This window comes from Choloepus didactylus, chromosome 9, assembly GCF_015220235.1.
Source record: "Choloepus didactylus isolate mChoDid1 chromosome 9, mChoDid1.pri, whole genome shotgun sequence".
Taxonomy (NCBI): Eukaryota; Metazoa; Chordata; class Mammalia; order Pilosa; family Megalonychidae; genus Choloepus; species Choloepus didactylus.
In genome coordinates this window covers 14761973-14780912 of record NC_051315.1, presented here as the reverse complement: position 1 = coordinate 14780912, position 18940 = coordinate 14761973, and the positions used below count along the sequence as shown (strand labels likewise).

Below are 18940 nucleotides of genomic sequence, written 5' to 3'. Positions count from 1 at the left end.
CCCATAGAACTTCAGAGCACAAAGAGAAGACTTTAATGCATGCAAAGCAAAAAGAAAAATATGTACCATTTAGAAGGTCAGGGGGTCCCAGGAAAGAAGAGAATCTAGCTATATTACAAAGGTATGGGGGAAAATGTGCTGGCCTAAGTACAATGTAAATGAATAAATTCTGTACATCTAAAGGCAAAAGGAACTGCACACAAGCACTGTACTCTAGTTGATAGCCAATGGCTTCCCACAGGGGTACAGGTTAACAATGCTGATACTACTATATATACATATATATATGCATACACACCCACCCACCCACACACACATATATATATTAGAACTGAACAAATAAGTAAAAGAAGCCAGTCAAAAACCACACATTGTATGATTCCATTCATATGAAATGTCCAGAAGAGGCAAATCTATAAGACAGAAAACAGATGAGTGTTTGCCTAGGGCTAAGGGTTTTCTTTTTTTTTTTTTTTTTGGGGGGGGGTGGTGGGTAGCAATTGCTGTTAGGTACAGGGTTTCTTTTGGGAGTGATGAAAATTCTGAAAATGAATTCTATGATGGTTACACAGGTCTATGAATATAGCAAAAAACCATTGACTTGTATACTTTAAATGGGTGAACTGTTAGTATGTGAACTATATCTCAATGAAACGGTTATTTAAAAAACACATGACTTTCAAATGCAACAGATGATCCCTGATTCCATCCTGGATCAAAACAAATATACAAACAAATAAAACAATAACATAAAAAAGATATTAATGGGGTGTGCCAGTTTGGTTTTATTACGTCCCCCCACAAAGCCATGATCTTTTAATCCAATCTCGTTGGGTGAAACATTTTGATTGAGTGTCTCCATGGAGATGTGACACATCCAACTGTGGGTGACACCTCTGATTAAATTATTTCCTTGGAGGTATTACCCCATCCATTCCGGGAGGGTCTAAATTAGATCACTGGAATCCTATAAGAAAATTCACAGGCAGGCAGAAGGAGCTCAGAGCAGCTGGAGCAACTGAGAGAGACTTTTGAAGAGACCAAGATGCTTGCTGATGCTTGGATATGCAGACAGAAGGACATCTGGAGATGCTAAGCTAAGAGAAACTCAAAGACATTTTGGAGAACGTCATTTTTGAAATGCAACCCAGGAGCAAGGGAACAGTAGACGCCACCTCGTGCCTTCCCAGCTGACAGAGGTGTTCTGAATGCCATCAGCTGTTCTTCACTGAAGGTATCTTTTTGTTGATGCCTTAGTTTGGACACTTTTATGGCCTTAGGACCATAAATTTGTAAGCAAATAAACCCCCTTTATGAAAGCCAATCCATTTCTGGTGTTTTGCATAACGGCAGCATTAGCAAACCAGAACATGGGGTAACTGGGGAAAGTTGACTATGAACTGTAAATTTGATAATATTGTATCGCTGTGGGATAATGGTGGTTTGGTTGTATAAGAGAGTGTTCTTTTCTCAGGAGATGCAGGCTGACATATTAGAAGTGAATACTGTGATATCTGTGGCTTACTTTCCAAAGGGTCAGATGGTTAAGGTAAAAAAAGAAAAGTGTATGTATGTATGTATGTATGTATGTATGTGTGTGTGTGTGTGTGTGGAGGGGGGAGGGGGAAAGAGAGATAGAAGGAGAGAGAGAGGGAGGGAAGGGGGAGAAAGGGAAGGGAGACAGTGAGGGTGATAGGAAAGAGAGAGAGAATGAGTAAAAGAGCTAGCAAGCAAATGAGAGAAAAATATTGACAACTGGCGAATCTAAATGAAGTGTTCATTATACTATTGACTTTTTGGTAAAGTGGAAATTTTTCAAAATAAAAAGTTGAGGCCAAAAGAAATTCACCTCATGAAATTTGGTCCTAGCTGCCCTGTGGGGAGTTACCTGGAAACTGCTAGGTGGGGGGCACCTGGTGTGCTGGTTTGGATGTATCGTGTCCCCCAAAAACGCCATTACCTTTGATGCAGTCTTGTGTGGGCAGGAAACGTATTGGTGTTGATTGGGTTGGAGATTTTTGATTGGATGTTTCTGTGGAGATGTGATCACTCAACTGTGGGTTAGATCTTTCACTGGATAATTTCCATGGAGGTGTGGTACCGCCCATACAGCATGGGCCTTGATTAGTTTACTGGAGCACTATATAAGCTCAGAAAGAAGGAACGAGCTTGCTACAGCCAAAAGGGACACTTTGAAGAATGCACAGAAGCTGAGAGGAGCTGCAGATGACAGACAGTTTGAAGCTGGCCATTGAAAGCAGACTCCTGCTCCAGAGAAGCTAAGAGAGGACAAACACCCCAAGAGCAACTAAGAATGACATTTTTGAGGAACTGCAGCCTAGAGAGGAACGTCCCGGGAGAAAGCCATTTTGAAACCAGAACTTTGGAGCAGACGCCAGCCATGTGCCTTCCCAGCTAACAGAGGTTTTCCAGACACCACTGGCCATCCTCCAGTGAAGGTACCTGATTGCTGATGTGTTACGTTGGACACTTTATGGCCCTAAGACTGTAACTGTGTAACCAAATAAACCCCCTTTTATAAAAGCTGATCCATTTCTGGTGTTTTGCATTCTGGCAGCATTAGCAAACTAGAACACCTGGTTAGTTAGAAATGCCCTAAGCTGGCCCGAGCGACAGACTGGCACGGACCTGCCGTGGTGTCCACTTGGGCAAGGATCTAATTTCGAAGCATCCTAAGCATTATAATAGATAAAAGGATGGGTAAAAAAGTTCAGAGTTCAGGTCTTTGAGTGTTTAATCTGAGCATGTAACTCTCTACAAAAAAAAAAAAGTGATGGTCATGAAAATTATATAGTTAACATATTTAGTACAGGGGCTAATAGATGGCATTTACTCTACATACATAAATGGGAACTCTTGTTATGATTAAAATCAACACTGACAATTCCATCTATAGCTATACATGAAGCTATACAGCACCAAGATAACCAGGGAAGGAAACTAACTGCCTATCAGATGTTCAGCCCTGTATTACACATGCTTTACATTCTCACTTAATCATATATTTGTTCAGCAAAAGATGATATTTTTTTCTTATACACTATGATGTGGAACATGCAAATAACAGGCATTTCCACAGTTTGAAATGAAAGAAAATGTCTGATTTCAGCATGATTTTCAACAAGTTAAAGGAATCGTGTTTTAGTTTCCCAACTGCAAAAAAAAACCACAATACCATATGATGGGTTGCCTTAACAACAGGAATTTCTTGGCTCACAGTTTCAGAGGCTGGAAGGCTTGTTTTCTTCCTGGGGTCAGTATCTTCTGTCTGGCCGGCAATCTTTGGGGCTCCGTGGCTTTTCCGTCACATGGCAATGCACGTGGTGGTGTCTTCTCCTTTCTCTTCCAAGGTTCCATTGACCTCTAGCTTCTGTTTGCACCCCGGGGCTTCTCTCTTTGTCTGACTTTCACTCTGCCTACACAGGATTCCAGTCATCTGGATTAGAGCTTCACCTAACTGAGTGGGGCCAAACCTCAACTGAAGTAACATCTTGAAGTGATCTTATTTATAACAGGTCCACACCCACAGAACTTGCCTTTGGCGGGGGATATGATTCAATCCCTAACAAACAGTAAGACGAATTCACAGAAATTTTACCCAAAGGACTGTGATGATTATGAACAATTGTCAATTTACCAGAGTTTGTGTCTTAATTCTAAGACACATGATTTTTCACATTTTCATTTCTCCGCATCTCATGCATCTTACAATCTATGGCTTGTCATAGTTTGGCTGCTCTTTTTCCTTTTCTCTTGGCACATAAAATAATGGTGCACCTCACAATCAACAGCATCTTAGAACTGAGCCAATCTGGGGGATTACAAAGAAGACACTAATGGCTCTGTTCTTGGTCTATCACCTTGACATGTTTATGAATGACTTACACAGCAACACCATTTAAGACAGATTCTTAAATGACAAGTATAACTCTAATACTTACCAATCGGTATATTAACTCTCCCTTCCAGAAGACACACAGCTGGAAGGGAGAGTTAATATACTGATTGTAAGTCAAGATTCAAATGTACTCAACAGCTGGAACACTGGGGGCAACACCAGTACAACGAAACAAATAATCCCCACCAACGCATGAGCCAATTCTTATGATAAATGTCATAATATTTACATAATACATCCATATATCTCTCCTTTCAGAAAAGAACACCGTGATCCAGGGAAGAATCACTTTCCCCTGCCTCTATAGGGGCTTGAAAATTAGGTCTCATTCTCAAGGACTTCAAGAAGAACCAGTTCTGTACCAAGAATTCAAAGCACTTAGAATATCAAGACTAAGAAACATGGTAACTCAAAATACACACAAAGACTTAGATAAAAATCTAGGAATTTGTTTTTATTTTGAAATCTGAATATGCACTAGGTGATACCTCTGAAAAGTAGGACACTCTGTAATTGACAGTATCTTGGTATCAACTCTCCATTTCCCCATAATATTAAGAACACAGCATTAAAGATTAATTTTCTATATATAATCCGATAAAGTGACTTTATGGACTAATTATGCTCTCTGTATGAAATCTTTTAAATAGTCACTAACAACTAGACTCACCAGTCTGAGTCTTCTCTATGGTTCTATAAACTTTGCCTACTCCCTAGTCAAGTAATACTGGGTAGTAAAATTACCCAAAATTAGACGGGAAAAAAAAAAAAAGGTGAGGGAGAAGAGTTTGGAAAATTCACAATCAGCAAGTGAAATATCAAGAATTCACTACACTTTAGGAAGTCAGCTGTAATACCTACATTGTACATATTTAAACCCAGATCTGATTTCTGGATATCATTCTCCAATAATGGGATCTGAACTCCTCAGAGAAATGGCTGATTCCAGGGCCAGGGCAAAGAAAGAACAAGACAAGCCTGGAACATCTTCTTGCGTCAAAAAATAAGGAGGTACTTATTTGTTGCTCAGATGCGGCCTTCCCTCTCTAGCTAGGCCAGCTCGGCAGGTGAACTTGCTGCCCTCCCCACTATGTGGGACCTGACTCCCAGGGGTGTAAATCTCCCTGCAACACATGACATGACTCCCGGGGATGAATCTGGACCCAGTATCATGGGATTGAGAACATCTTGACCAAAAGGGGGATGCAAAATGAAACGAAACAAAGTTTTACTGGCTGAGAGATTTCAAATGGAGTCGAGAGGTCACTCTGATGGACATTCTTATGCACTATATGGATAACCCTTCTTAGGTCTTAATGTATTGGAATAGCTAGAAGTAAATACCTGAAACTATCAAACTCCAACCCAGTAGCCTTGACTCTCTTGAAGACGACTGTATAACAATGTAGCTTACAAGGGTGACAGTGTGAGTGCAAAAACCATGTGGGTCACACTCCCTTAACCCAGTGTATGGATGGATGAGTAGAAAAACGGGGACAAAAACTAAATGAAAAATAGGGTGGGATGAGGGGATTTGGGTGTTCTTTTATACTTTTATTTTTTATTCTTATTCTTTCTGGTGTAAGGAAAATGTTCAAAAACAGATTGGGGGAGGCGGGGCAAGATGGCAGACTGGTGAGCTGTATGTTTTAGTTACTCCTCCAGGAAAGTAGGTAGAAAGCCAGGAACTGCGTGGACTGGACACCACGGAGCAATCTGACTTTGGGCATACTTCATACAACACTCATGAAAACGTGGAACTGCTGAGATCAGCGAAATCTGTAAGTTTTTGCGGCCAGGGGACCCGCGCCCCTCCCTGCCAGGCTCAGTCCCATGGGAGGAGGGGCTGTCAGCTCTGGGAAGGAGAAGGGAGAACTGCAGTGGCAGCCCTTATCGGAATCTCATTCTACTGATCCAAACTCCAACCATAGATAGACTGAGACCAGACACCAGAGAATGTGAGAGCAGCCAGCCCAGCAGAGAGGAGACAGGCATAGAGAAAAAAAAACAACATGAAAAACTCCAAAATAAAACAGGAGGATTTTTGGAGTTCTGTTGATCATAGAAAGGGGAAGGGCCCTGAGGCGCATATGCAAATCCCGAAGAAAAGCTGATCTCTCTGCCCTGTGGACCTTTCCTTAATGGCCCTGGTTGCTTTGTCTCTTAGCATTTCAATAACCCATTAGATCTCTGAGGAGGGCCCTTTTTTTTTTTTTTTTTTAATCCTTTTTTCTTTTTCTAAAACAATTACTCTAAGAAGCCCAATACACAAAGCTTCAAAGACTTGCAATTTGGGCAGGTCAAGTCAAGAGCAGAACTAAGAGAGCTCTGAGACAAAACGCAATAATCCAGTGGCTGAGAAAATTCACTAAACACCACAACTTCCCAAGAAAAGGGGGGTGTCCGCTCACAGCCATCATCCTGGTGGACAGGAAACACTCCTGCCCATCGCCAGCCCCATAGCCCAGAACTGCCCCAGACAACCCAGTGTGACGGAAGTGCTTCAGATAACAGGCACACACCACAAAACTGGGCGTGGACATTAGCCTTTCCTGCAACCTCAGCTGATTGTCCCAGAGCTGGGAAGGTAGAGCAGTGTGAATTAACAAAGCCCCATTCAGCCATCATTTCAGCAGACTGGGAGCCTCCCTACATAGCCCAGCAGCCCAGAACTGCCCTGGGGAGACGGCACTCACCTGTGACATAGCACAGTCATCCCTCAACAGAGGACCCGGGGTGCACGGCCTGGAAGAGGGGCCCACTTGCAAGTCTCAGGAGTCATACGCCAATACCAAGGACTTGTGGGTCAGTGGCAGAGACAAACTGTGGCAGGACTGAACTGAAGGATTAGACTATTGCAGCAGCTTTAAAACTCTAGGATCACCAGGGAGATTTGATTGTTAGGGCCACCCTCCCTCCCCAACTGCCCAGAAACACGCCCCACATACATGGCAGGCAACACCAACTACACACGCAAGCTTGGTACACCAATTGGGCCCCACAAGACTCACTCCCTCACACACCAGAAAGGCTAAGCAGAGGAGAACTGGCTTGTGGAGAACAGGTGGCTCGTGCACGCCACCTGCTGGTTAGTTAGAGAAAGTGTACTCCACGAAGCTGTAGATCTGATAAATTAGAGATAAGGACTTCAGTAGGTCTACAAACCCTAAAAGAACCCTATCAAGTTCAGCAAATGCCACGAGGCCAAAAACAACAGAAAATTATAAAGCATATGAAAAAAACAGACGATATGGATAACCCAAGCCCAAGCACCCAAATCAAAAGACCAGAAGAGACACAGCACCTAGAGCAGCTACTCAAAGAACTAAAGATGAACAATGAGACCATAGTACGGGAGATAAAGGAAATCAAGAAGACCCTAGAAGAGCATAAAGAAGACATTGCAAGACTAAATAAAAAAATGGATGATCTTATGGAAATTAAAGAAACTGTTGACCAAATTAAAAAGATTCTGGACACTCATAGTACAAGACTAGAGGAAGTTGAACAACGAATCAGTGACCTGGAAGATGACAGAATGGAAAATGAAAGCATAAAAGAAAGAATGGGGAAAAAAATTGAAAAAATCGAAATGGACCTCAGGGATATGATAGATAATATGAAACGTCCAAATATAAGACTCGTTGGTGTCCCAGAAGGGGAAGAAAAGGGTAAAGGTCTAGGAAGAGTATTCAAAGAAATTGTTGGGGAAAACTTCCCAAATCTTCTAAACAACATAAATACACAAATCATAAATGCTCAGCGAACCCCAAATAGAATAAATCCAAATAAACCCACTCCAAGACATATACTGATCACACTGTCAAACACAGAAGAGAAGGAGCAAGTTCTGAAAGCAGCAAGAGAAAAGCAATTCACCACATACAAAGGAAACAGCATAAGACTAAGTAGTGACTACTCAGCAGCCACCATGGAGGCGAGAAGGCAGTGGCACCATATATTTAAAATTCTGAGTGAGAAAAATTTCCAGCCAAGAATACTTTATCCAGCAAAACTCTCCTTCAAATTTGAGGGAGAGCTTAAATTTTTCACAGACAAACAAATGCTGAGAGAATTTGCTAACAAGAGACCTGCCCTACTGGAGATACTAAAGGGAGCCCTACAGACAGAGAAACAAAGAAAGGAGAGAGAGACTTGGAGAAAGGTTCAGTACTAAAGAGATTCGGAATGGGTACAATAAAGGATATTAATAGACAGAGGGGAAAAATATGACAAACATAAACCAAAGGATAAGATGGCTGATTCAAGAAATGCCTTCACGGTTATAACGTTGAATGTAAATGGATTAAACTCCCCAATTAAAAGATATAGATTCGCAGAATGGATCAAAAAAAATGAACCATCAATATGTTGCATACAAGAGACTCATCTTAAGACACAGGGACACAAAGAAACTGAAAGTGAAAGGATGGAAAAAAATATTTCATGCAAGCTACAGCCAAAAGAAAGCAGGTGTAGCAATATTAATCTCAGATAAAATAGACTTCAAATGCAGGGATGTTTTGAGAGACAAAGAAAGCCACTACATACTAATAAAAGGGGCAATTCAGCAAAAAGAAATAACAATCGTAAATGTCTATGCACCCAATCAAGGTGCCACAAAATACATGACAGAAACACTGGCAAAACTAAAGGAAGCAATTGATGTTTCCACAATAATTGTGGGAGACTTCAACACATCACTCTCTCCTATAGATAGATCAACCAGACAGAAGACCAATAAGGAAATTGAAAACCTAAACAATCTGATAAATGAATTAGATTTAACAGACATATACAGGACATTACATCCCAAATCACCAGGATACACATACTTTTCTAGTGCTCACGGAACTTTCTCCAGAATAGATCATATGCTGGGACATAAAACAAGCCTCAATAAATTTAAAAAGATTGAAATTATTCAAAGCACATTCTCTGACCACAATGGAATACAATTAGAAGTCAATAACCATCAGAGACATAGAAAATTCACAAATACCTGGAGGTTAAACAACACACTCCTAAACAATCAGTGGGTTAAAGAAGAAATAGCAAGAGAAATTGCTAAATATATAGAGACGAATGAAAATGAGAACACAACATACCAAAACCTATGGGATGCAGCAAAAGCAGTGCTAAGGGGGAAATTTATAGCACTAAATGCATATATTAAAAAGGAAGAAAGAGCCAAAATCAAAGAATTAATGGATCAACTGAAGAAGCTGGAAAATGAACAGCAAACCAATCCTAAACCAAGTACAAGAAAAGAAATAACAAGGATTAAAGCAGAAATAAATGACATAGAGAACAAAAAAACAATAGAGAGGATAAATATCACCAAAAGTTGGTTCTTTGAGAAGATCAACAAGATTGACAAGCCCCTAGCTAGACTGACAAAATCAAAAAGAGAGAAGACCCATATAAACAAAATAATGAATGAAAAAGGTGACATAACTGCAGATCCTGAAGAAATTAAAAAACTTATAAGAGGATACTATGAACAACTGTATGGCAACAAACTGGATAATGTAGAGGAAATGGACAATTTCCTGGAAACATATGAACAACCTAGACTGACCAGAGAAGAAATAGAAGACCTCAACCAACCCATCACAAGCAAAGAGATCCAATCAGTCATCAAAAATCTTCCCACAAATAAATGCCCAGGGCCAGATGGCTTCACAGGGGAATTCTACCAAACTTTCCAGAAAGAACTGACACCAATCTTACTCAAACTCTTTCAAAACATTGAAGAAAATGGAACACTACCTAACTCATTTTATGAAGCTAACATCAATCTAATACCAAAACCAGGCAAAGATGCTACAAAAAAGGAAAACTACCGGCCAATCTCCCTAATGAATATAGATGCAAAAATCCTCAACAAAATACTTGCAAATCAAATCCAAAGACACATTAAAAAAATCATACACCATGACCAAGTGGGGTTCATTCCAGGCATGCAAGGATGGTTCAACATAAGAAAATCAATCAATGTATTACAACACATTAACAAGTCAAAAGGGAAAAAGCAATTGATCATCTCAATAGATGCTAAAAAAGCATTTGACAAAATCCAACATCCGTTTTTGATAAAAACACTTCAAAAGGTAGGAATTGAAGGAAACTTCCTCAACATGATAAAGAGCATATATGAAAAACCCACAGCCAGCATAGTACTCAATGGTGAGAGACCGAAAGCCTTCCCTCTAAGATCAGGAACAAGACAAGGATGCCCGCTGTCACCACTGTTATTCAACATTGTGCTGGAAGTGCTAGCCAGGGCAATCCGGCAAGACAAAGAAATAAAAGGCATCCAAATTGGAAAAGAAGAAGTAAAACTGTCATTGTTTGCAGATGATATGATCTTATATCTAGAAAACCCTGAGAAATCGACGATACAGCTACTAGAGCTAATAAACAAATTTAGCAAAGTAGCGGGATACAAGGTTAATGCACATAAGTCAGTAATGTTTCTATATGCTAGAAATGAACAAACTGAAGAGACACTCAAGAAAAAGATACCATTTTCAATAGCAACTAAAAAAATCAAGTACCTAGGAATCAACTTAACCAAAGATGTAAAAGACCTATACAAAGAAAACTACATAACTCTACTAAAAGAAATAGAAGGGGACCTTAAAAGATGGAAAAATATTCCATGTTCATGGATAGGAAGGCTAAATGTCATTAAGATGTCAATTCTACCCAAACTCATCTACAGATTCAATGCAATCCCAAACAAAATTCCAACAACCTACTTTGCAGACTTGGAAAAGCTAGTTATCAAATTCAATTGGAAAGGGAAGATGCCTTGAATTGCTAAAGACACTCTACAAAAGAAAAACGAAGTGGGAGGACTTACACTCCCTGACTTTGAAGCTTATTATAAAGCCACAGTTGCCAAAACAGCATGGTACTGGCACAAAGATAGACATATAGATCAATGGAATCGAATTGAGAATTCAGAGATAGACCCTCAGATCTATGGCCGACTGATCTTTGATAAGGCCCCCAAAGTCACTGAACTGAGTCATAATGGTCTTTTCAACAAATGGGGCTGGGAGAGTTGGATATCCATATCCAAAAGAATGAAAGAGAACCCCTACCTCACCCCCTACACAAAAATTAACTCAAAATGGACCAAAGATCTCAATATAAAAGAAAGTACCATAAAACTCCTAGAAGATAATGTAGGAAAACATCTTCAAGACCTTGTATTAGGCGGCCACTTCCTAGACTTTACACCCAAAGCACAAGCAACAAAAGAGAAAATAGATAAATGGGAACTCCTCAAGCTTAGAAGTTTCTGCACCTCAAAGGAATTTCTCAAAAAGGTAAAGAGGCAGCCAACTCAATGGGAAAAAATTTTTGGAAACCATGTATCTGACAAAAGACTGATATCTTACATATATAAAGAAATCCTACAACTCAATGACAATAGTACAGTCGGCCCAATTATAAAATGGGCAAAAGATATGAAAAGACAGTTCTCTGAAGAGGAAATACAAATGGCCAAGAAACACATGAAAAAATGTTCAGCTTCACTAGCTATTAGAGAGATGCAAATTAAGACCACAATGAGATACCATCTAACACCGGTTAGAATGGCTGCCATTAAACAAACAGGAAACTACAAATGCTGGAGGGGATGTGGAGAAATTGGAACTCTTATTCATTGTTGGTGGGACTGTATAATGGTTCAGCCACTCTGGAAGTCAGTCTGGCGGTTCCTTAGAAAACTAGATATAGAGTTACCATTCGATCCAGCGATTGCACTTCTCGGTATATACCCGGAAGATCGGAAAGCAGTGACACGAACAGATATCTGCACGCCAATGTTCATAGCAGCATTGTTCACAATTGCCAAGAGATGGAAACAACCCAAATGTCCTTCAACAGATGAGTGGATAAATAAAATGTGGTATATACACACGATGGAATACTACGCGGCAGTAAGAAGGAACGATCTCGTGAAACATATGACAACATGGATGAACCTTGAAGACATAATGCTGAGCGAAATAAGCCAGGCACAAAAAGAGAAATATTATATGCTACCACTAATGTGAACTTTGAAAAATGTAAAACAAATGGTTTATAATGTAGAATGTAGGGGAACTAGCAATAGAGAGCAATTAAGGAAGGGGGAATAATAATCCAAGAAGAACAGATAAGCTATTTAATGTTCTGGGGATGCCCAGGAATGACTATGGTCTGTTAATTTCTGATGGATATAGTAGGAGCAAGTTCACAGAATTGTTGCTATATTAGGTAACTTTCTTGGGGTAAAGTAGGAACATGTTGGAAGTAAAGCAGTTATCTTAGGTTAGTTGTCTTTTTCTTACTCCCTTGTTATGGTCTCTTTGAAATGTTTTTTTATTGTATGTTTGTTTTCTTTTTAACTTTTTTTTCATACAGTTGATTTAAAAAAGAAGGGAAAGTTAAAAAAAAAAAAAAAAAGAAAGAAAAACAAGGAAAAAAAAAAGATGTAGTGCCCCCATAGGGGACTGGTGGTTTGATGGGTTGAGCCCTCTACCACAGGTTTTACCCTTGGGAAGACGGTTGCTGCAAAGGAAAGGCTAGGCCTCCCTATAATTGTGCCTAAGAGCCTCCTCCCGAATGCCTCTTTGTTGCTCAGATGTGGCCCTGTCTCTCTAGCTAAGCCAACTTGAAAAGTGAAATCACTGCCCTCCCCCCTACGTGGGATCAGACACCCAGGGGAGTGAATCTCCCTGGCAACGTGGAATATGACTCCCGGGGAGGAATGTAGACCTGGCATCGTGGGACGGAGAACATCTTCTTGACCAAAAGGGGGATGTGAAAGGAAATGAAATAAGCTTCAGTGGCAGAGAGATTCCAAAAGGAGCCGAGAGGTCACTCTGGTGGGCACTCTTATGCACACTTTAGACAACCCTTTTTAGGTTCTAAAGAATTGGGGTAGCTGGTGGCGGATACCTGAAACTATCAAACTACAACCCAGAACCCATGAATCTCGAAGACAGTTGTATAAAAATGTAGCTTATGAGGGGTGACAATGGGATTGGGAAAGCCATAAGGACCACACTCCACTTTGTCTAGTTTATGGATGGATGAGTAGAAAAATAGGGGAAGGAAACAAACAGACAAAGGTACCCAGTGTTCTTTTTTACTTCAATTGCTCTTTTTCACTCTAATTATTATTCTTGTTATTTTTGTGTGTGTGCTAATGAAGGTGTCAGGGATTGATTTAGGTGATGAATGTACAACTATGTAATGGTACTGTAAACAATCGAAAGTACGATTTGTTTTGTATGACTGCGTGGTATGTGAATATATCTCAATAAAATGAAGATTAAAAAAAAAACAAAAAAAAAACAGATTGGGGTGATGAATGCACAATTATATGAAGGTACTGTGAACAGCTGATTGTACACCATAGATAACTGTATTTTATGTGAATATATCTCAATAAAACGGAACTTAATTAAAAAAAAAAAAAGAAGGTACTTAAAGATTGATGAGGACAAGTTAAAAGGACACAGGCGCCAGGTTGCAGGGGCTCCCAGTGGCCAAAACAAGGACAATTTGTGCATCGGAATAATTGAGAGTAAATGATTTATAACCATTTGAACAGAGTAAGAACTCTTGAGTCCACAGCAATATAAAGGATTTGTCAAACCCGTGGGAGAGGGCAGATACAAAACTCTTCCTTACTCTAGAAAGACAACTAATAAATGTAAAAGGAATGATAGAACAAGAAAATCACCATTTGCCTATCATCAGCATAATAACTGATTCATGCAAGAATCATCAAAGAATGCTAGACCAGTGGGTGAAAGCTTGAGAAGTAACAAGATAGTCACATAGTCTCAGAGGATATCTCCACAAGATGATTTTCAATAACAATCACAATTTACAGTGAAGAAACCCAGCAGACACCAGCTTAATTAATCAAAGTCAACATTGCTAAGTACGAACCTACAGCACCTGCCTCCTGGTATGATAATAAATCAGCATCCCTTCCAAGGTTTCCTGCCAAAAAGGCATAACCTGAACCTAATCATGAGAAAACATCAGACAAACCCAACTGAGGAACATTCTACAACATAAATGTTCAAAAATGTCAGTGCGATGAAATACAGTAATAAACTCAAGTAGTGTTCCAGATTCAAAGAATTGAACACAATGCTACAAAAATACATTATTGGGACAGTCACCAAAATTTCAATAGAGAGTCTGTAGGTTAGATGATAGTATTGTTTCAATGTTCACTTCCTGATTTTGGTCATTGTATTGAGGTGATGTAAGGGGATATCTTGTTTTTAGGAATACACACTGAAATATTGAGAGGTAAAGGGGCATCATGTCAGCAACATACTTTTAAATGGTTCTGGGGAAAAAATAGAGGGGATGCAGTAGGGAAGAGAGAAAGAGATGGAGTAAAAGGAGAGAAAGTGAGGGGCAATGGAAAACAAACGAAACATTTAACAAAATCAACATTTTGGGAATCTGGGTGAAGAGTACCCAGGAAATTCTCTGTCCTGTTTTTACAACTTTCCTGTGAGTCTCAAATTATGCCAAAGCTTTTTAAAATACTAAGTTGGATATAAAGTGACACATTTGTCAGAACTCATGGAACTCTGCCCTAAGATCTGTACATTGCACCACAGATAAATCAGACTTCAATTGGGGTGGGGGGTGGGTAAAAAAGTTCATTCTAGCTGTTGTAGCAGATGATGTAGCAGATGATGTAGCAGAATGTTAGTCAATAGTCGAAACAAAGGTTAGAAACCCATCAAGGATCTACCACAACAAAGACTAACTCCAATCTACTTCACTAGAAATTCAAAATGGTTAACTAGCATCAGTTAGTCTGGTCATCCATCTGTGACCACACTGACCAATGGCTCTCGTGGTTTCCTGGCTGGATGACCTCAGCGGCCTTCCTGCCACACACCCCCATGAGGACTCTGTGTGCCTGGCTACAGAACACAATTACTAATCCACCTCCAAATACAGAAACCTATTACAAGCAAATCTAGACTTTAATTTTTTTTAATTAAAAAAAAAGGGAGAGGGAGGGGACAGAGAGACCCAAACATGGTGGCAGCGACCCCTGGGAGGGTGCATGCTGCTAAATGAGAAACCTCGAAGGAGGCATTTCAGCTGATGCCAAAGCCCAGAAGAGAAGCTTGCCCAGGAGCTGGCCGAGAACCTAGATTAGAATTGTTTACAAGTAACTGAAAAGATTATTACTACTCATATCACAGTCAATTATATTCTCAAAATACTACTAAAATAAAATGACTATAAAGGCTCATACCATGCTTCAGAAATACCATAAATTCCTTTACAGTTTGGTCCAAATTAACTCCGCGATATACTATAGGTTTGAAATTGCGATGCTCAAACGACCGAATGAGGCGAACTGTAATTGTCACGTCTTCAGGAGCCATGTGAAGGAATTCCTGCAGCAAAAACAAACAAATGCTACCAGATTCCAAGTGTTAATTAATTATCATGGTCATATTATTACCCATCTTTCACATTATCATTTGAATATGTATATTCATCATAAAACTATGTACTTGTCCTATGTGCCAGGTGTTTCTAAATGTTATCTCATTTAATTTTCTCAGCAAACCATTTTAAAGATGAAGAAATAGACTCAGAGAAATGGCAGAAATTGCCTGAGGCCACAAAGCTGGTAAATAATGGTGCCAGGATTCAAGGACTGATTTAATGCCAAAGTCCCTGGTCTTCCTAATATACTATCTGCAAACTACCACAAACTGTTTCTTCCAAAAAAGTCTGCAAAATTGCCAATGTTTTAAAGACACAACTACTGTGTATTTATACCTAGTAGTAGCTACTTCATGCTACTTTCAGCTTTGCATACAACCTTCAATCTAAATTCAGAATGAGTTTTGGGGAAAAAATTCCTGTAATTCTATTACACATAAGAAAAGAGGTTCAAACTTCACTCATAATCAGGAAAACTGAAAATACCCGCAAGATACATCACTGATCAAACTGACAAATTTAAAAGTCTGACAATATCTGGTGTTGGTAAGGCGTAGAACAAAGAGAAGCTAATCACTATGAAGGTGGGTGTGCAAAGGGTATTACTTTTGAACACAATTTGGCAATAGTTAGAAAAGTTGAAAGTATACATACCTGTCGATCCAGCAATTTCATTCATAGGTAAGTACTCTACGGAATCTTTCGCAATGTACACAAGGAGAACTGTAAAAGAACATAAAGAGCAATATTGTTTGTTAATAGTAAGAATTACAAACAACTATCACCAGGATAATGGAATAATAAATTATGGCATCTTCATACAATGAAATACTACAAGCACCAAAAATGAATGGACTAGAACTAGACACATGCATGTGATAAATCTCAAAAATATTACATTTGAGTCAAAAAAGGCCAGGTGCAAAAGAATCAGAGTATATCACCATTTATACAAAGTTAGGAAATAGGCTTTATTAGGTTTAAAAGGAGATAAGTAGTAGTTATCTTTGAGGTAAAGAAAGTAGTACACAGTTGAGGAAAGGTACACAGTGGCTTCAGTTACACTGGTAACATTTTAAGTCTTAAGCAGGAAGTTAGATATGTCTGAAATATTCATAGTATCATAAACCAACCGCAGTAACTTGGCCTGGATAAAGTCTTTCTGACTAACAGAATGCTCATAAAAATATTTTACTAAATTGGAGAGAATATGCAGCCCATTATATTTGGAAAGCAAAGGCTCAAACTGATTAAATGCATAAAAATAATTTGTACTTATAACTACCATACTGCTTATAATTGAGAGGTTCTTGCAAAAAGAAATAAAATAGAGTTACTATGGCCAAGAGATTTAAAGTGGAGGCAGGAGGTCATTCTGGAGATTACTCTTAGCAAATATCAGCCAGATATCACAAACTGCCAAAGTATACAGTGCCTTACAACCCTAAGAAGTTATCTGAAGTGAACTTCCTCAAAAGCCTAAGAATTCTGAGGCACCATAAAACCACAAGATAAGAACTCAGTAAACCATGTAACCAGAAGGACAACTGGAGTACCCAAAATATCCACCAACCACAAACAACTTGTCCAATTTTCTTCTTTTTCTTTAAAAACCCTTGCCTGAAAATGCCAAGACGGGATACGATTTGAGTTACTACCTGAATCTGTGCTCCCAATTCTAAGACCCCAAATAAACACCTTTCTTGCCTTGCAGCTTGGATTGTTATTTCTTGTTTGACATTACAAAGGACCTGAAAATAGATTTTCCCTCTTAAAATAGGTTAAGAATTGGCTTTATAATTATGTTTTATGGTTAATGAGCCTTAAAAATCTTTTGATAATTCCAGTATTAGCTACTACGCTATTTCTTACTAAATCTGGTTTATAGTACTCCTCAGTAAAAGATCCTGAAATCTATCGAACAATAACAGCTGAGCAGATATCTACAAAATTACAATTAAAATATACTGAGGTACTTAATAAAGAATGTCTCCTAAGAAAAAGATAATATAAAAGCCTTCCTTTTAAGAGGTTTGTAAAAACTATGACCACTTCCTCTTCTCAGCCAACCCCATCCCAAAAAACAAAAAATCCCTCCAGAACCCACACATACTGGGAAGTGCCCTAATGCAGCCCAAATCCCCAAGGAACTGAACAGATCTAATTTAAGTATCAACTCTACCTCTTAGCCACAACTGTTTTATTAATTCCTAAGAAAATTGTTCTATGGATTTAAGAAAATAACATATGTTAAACACTTAATGCAGTTACTAACAAATAGTAGGATCTCAATAAATCAAAGCTGCTTTTATCATTATTATTCTACTTGGGATAAAATAGGTTTGGGGGTTGTGATGGTTGGGTTCATGTGTCATCTTGGCCAGGTGATGGTGTCAGGTGTTTGGTCAAGCAAGCACTGGCCTAACTTACTGCAAGGACATTTCATCAGTAAGTTGACTGCATCTACAGCTGATTACATCTTTAATCACCTAAGGGGAGTGTCTTCTGCGATGAGAGACATATAGCCCAATCAATCGAAGCCTTAAAAGGAGAGGTGATGAATTCAGCAGTTAGAAGAGAGAATCTCCATCTCTACTTCAGCCAGCCAGTCTCGCCTGGGAAATTCATCAAAAACTTTCATCAGAGTTGCAGCCTGCCCTGCGGAATTTGGACTTGTGCAACCCCACAGTTGCTTGAGACACTTTTATAAAATCTCATATTTACAGATATTTCCTGTTGGTTCTGTTTCCCTAGAGAACCCTGACTAATACAGGGGTGAAGTCAGTTTGTGTAGGCAGCAGATGAAGATAACAAGATTTCCAACTGCAATCAAATTAATCATATAAATGGTACAACTGAAGAGGCCAGGCCAGCTGGCACATGCACAATTTACGAGACCATTTTATAATTGTAGGTTTGTCGTTTTCACTTAATAAAAAGCTGCCTAAGTATCGTACTTAATAGTTTCAAATTTAAAACCCCAAATTTACATTAATTTCTAATTTTGGTTAACAATGTATTGTCATTTTCCTCAGAAACCTGTCATTTATACTTGTAACTAACAATAATAGCCACTATCAGAAGGAAACCATGATCCAATTTACCTTAAGGATGGTGGGAACTTCTGCTTATTATCTTCAGGAGGAAGATATACTGCAGAAGCACATTAGAAAGTTAGTATTACCGATGATAAAATCTGACATTTTCCCAGAAGATCTGACCTACTTAAAACTGAATCTGATGAAGTTTAAAAAGCACTCTTCAAACAAAGAGGGGACACAGAAACCAAAAACAAGAAATTTAGGAATAAATTAATTTAAAATATTCAAGGACATAAGATTTGAATCAATGACACACCACATTCTTAACTACGAAGGCTCAAAGTTGTAAAGAAATAAATTCTCCCAAAATTAAATTAAATGAAATTTCAATTCAAATATGTGCTGGTTTGAATCTATTATGTCTCCCAAAAAGCCATGTTCTTTTAAGCAATCTTGTGGGGGACAGCCTTAT

General features: G+C 39.0%; 1 protein-coding gene across 9 annotated transcripts in view; it reads right to left on the bottom strand.

Annotated features, from left to right (window-relative positions):
- The window catches only part of C9H2orf76 (chromosome 9 C2orf76 homolog), a 132648-nt gene that overhangs the window by 83497 nt on the left and 30211 nt on the right, over positions 1-18940 (bottom strand). For all 9 annotated transcript variants that reach the window (XR_005218972.1, XM_037850543.1, XM_037850542.1 and 6 more), the window contains exons 2-3: positions 16082-16150; positions 15228-15372 (exon numbers count right to left, since the gene is read on the bottom strand). Coding sequence is in view for 8 of the 9 variants with exons in the window: in XM_037850543.1 (XP_037706471.1) it covers positions 15228-15372; positions 16082-16102 (166 nt within the window). In the remaining variant the exon portion in view is untranslated. The remainder of the gene's footprint in view (positions 1-15227; positions 15373-16081; positions 16151-18940) is intronic.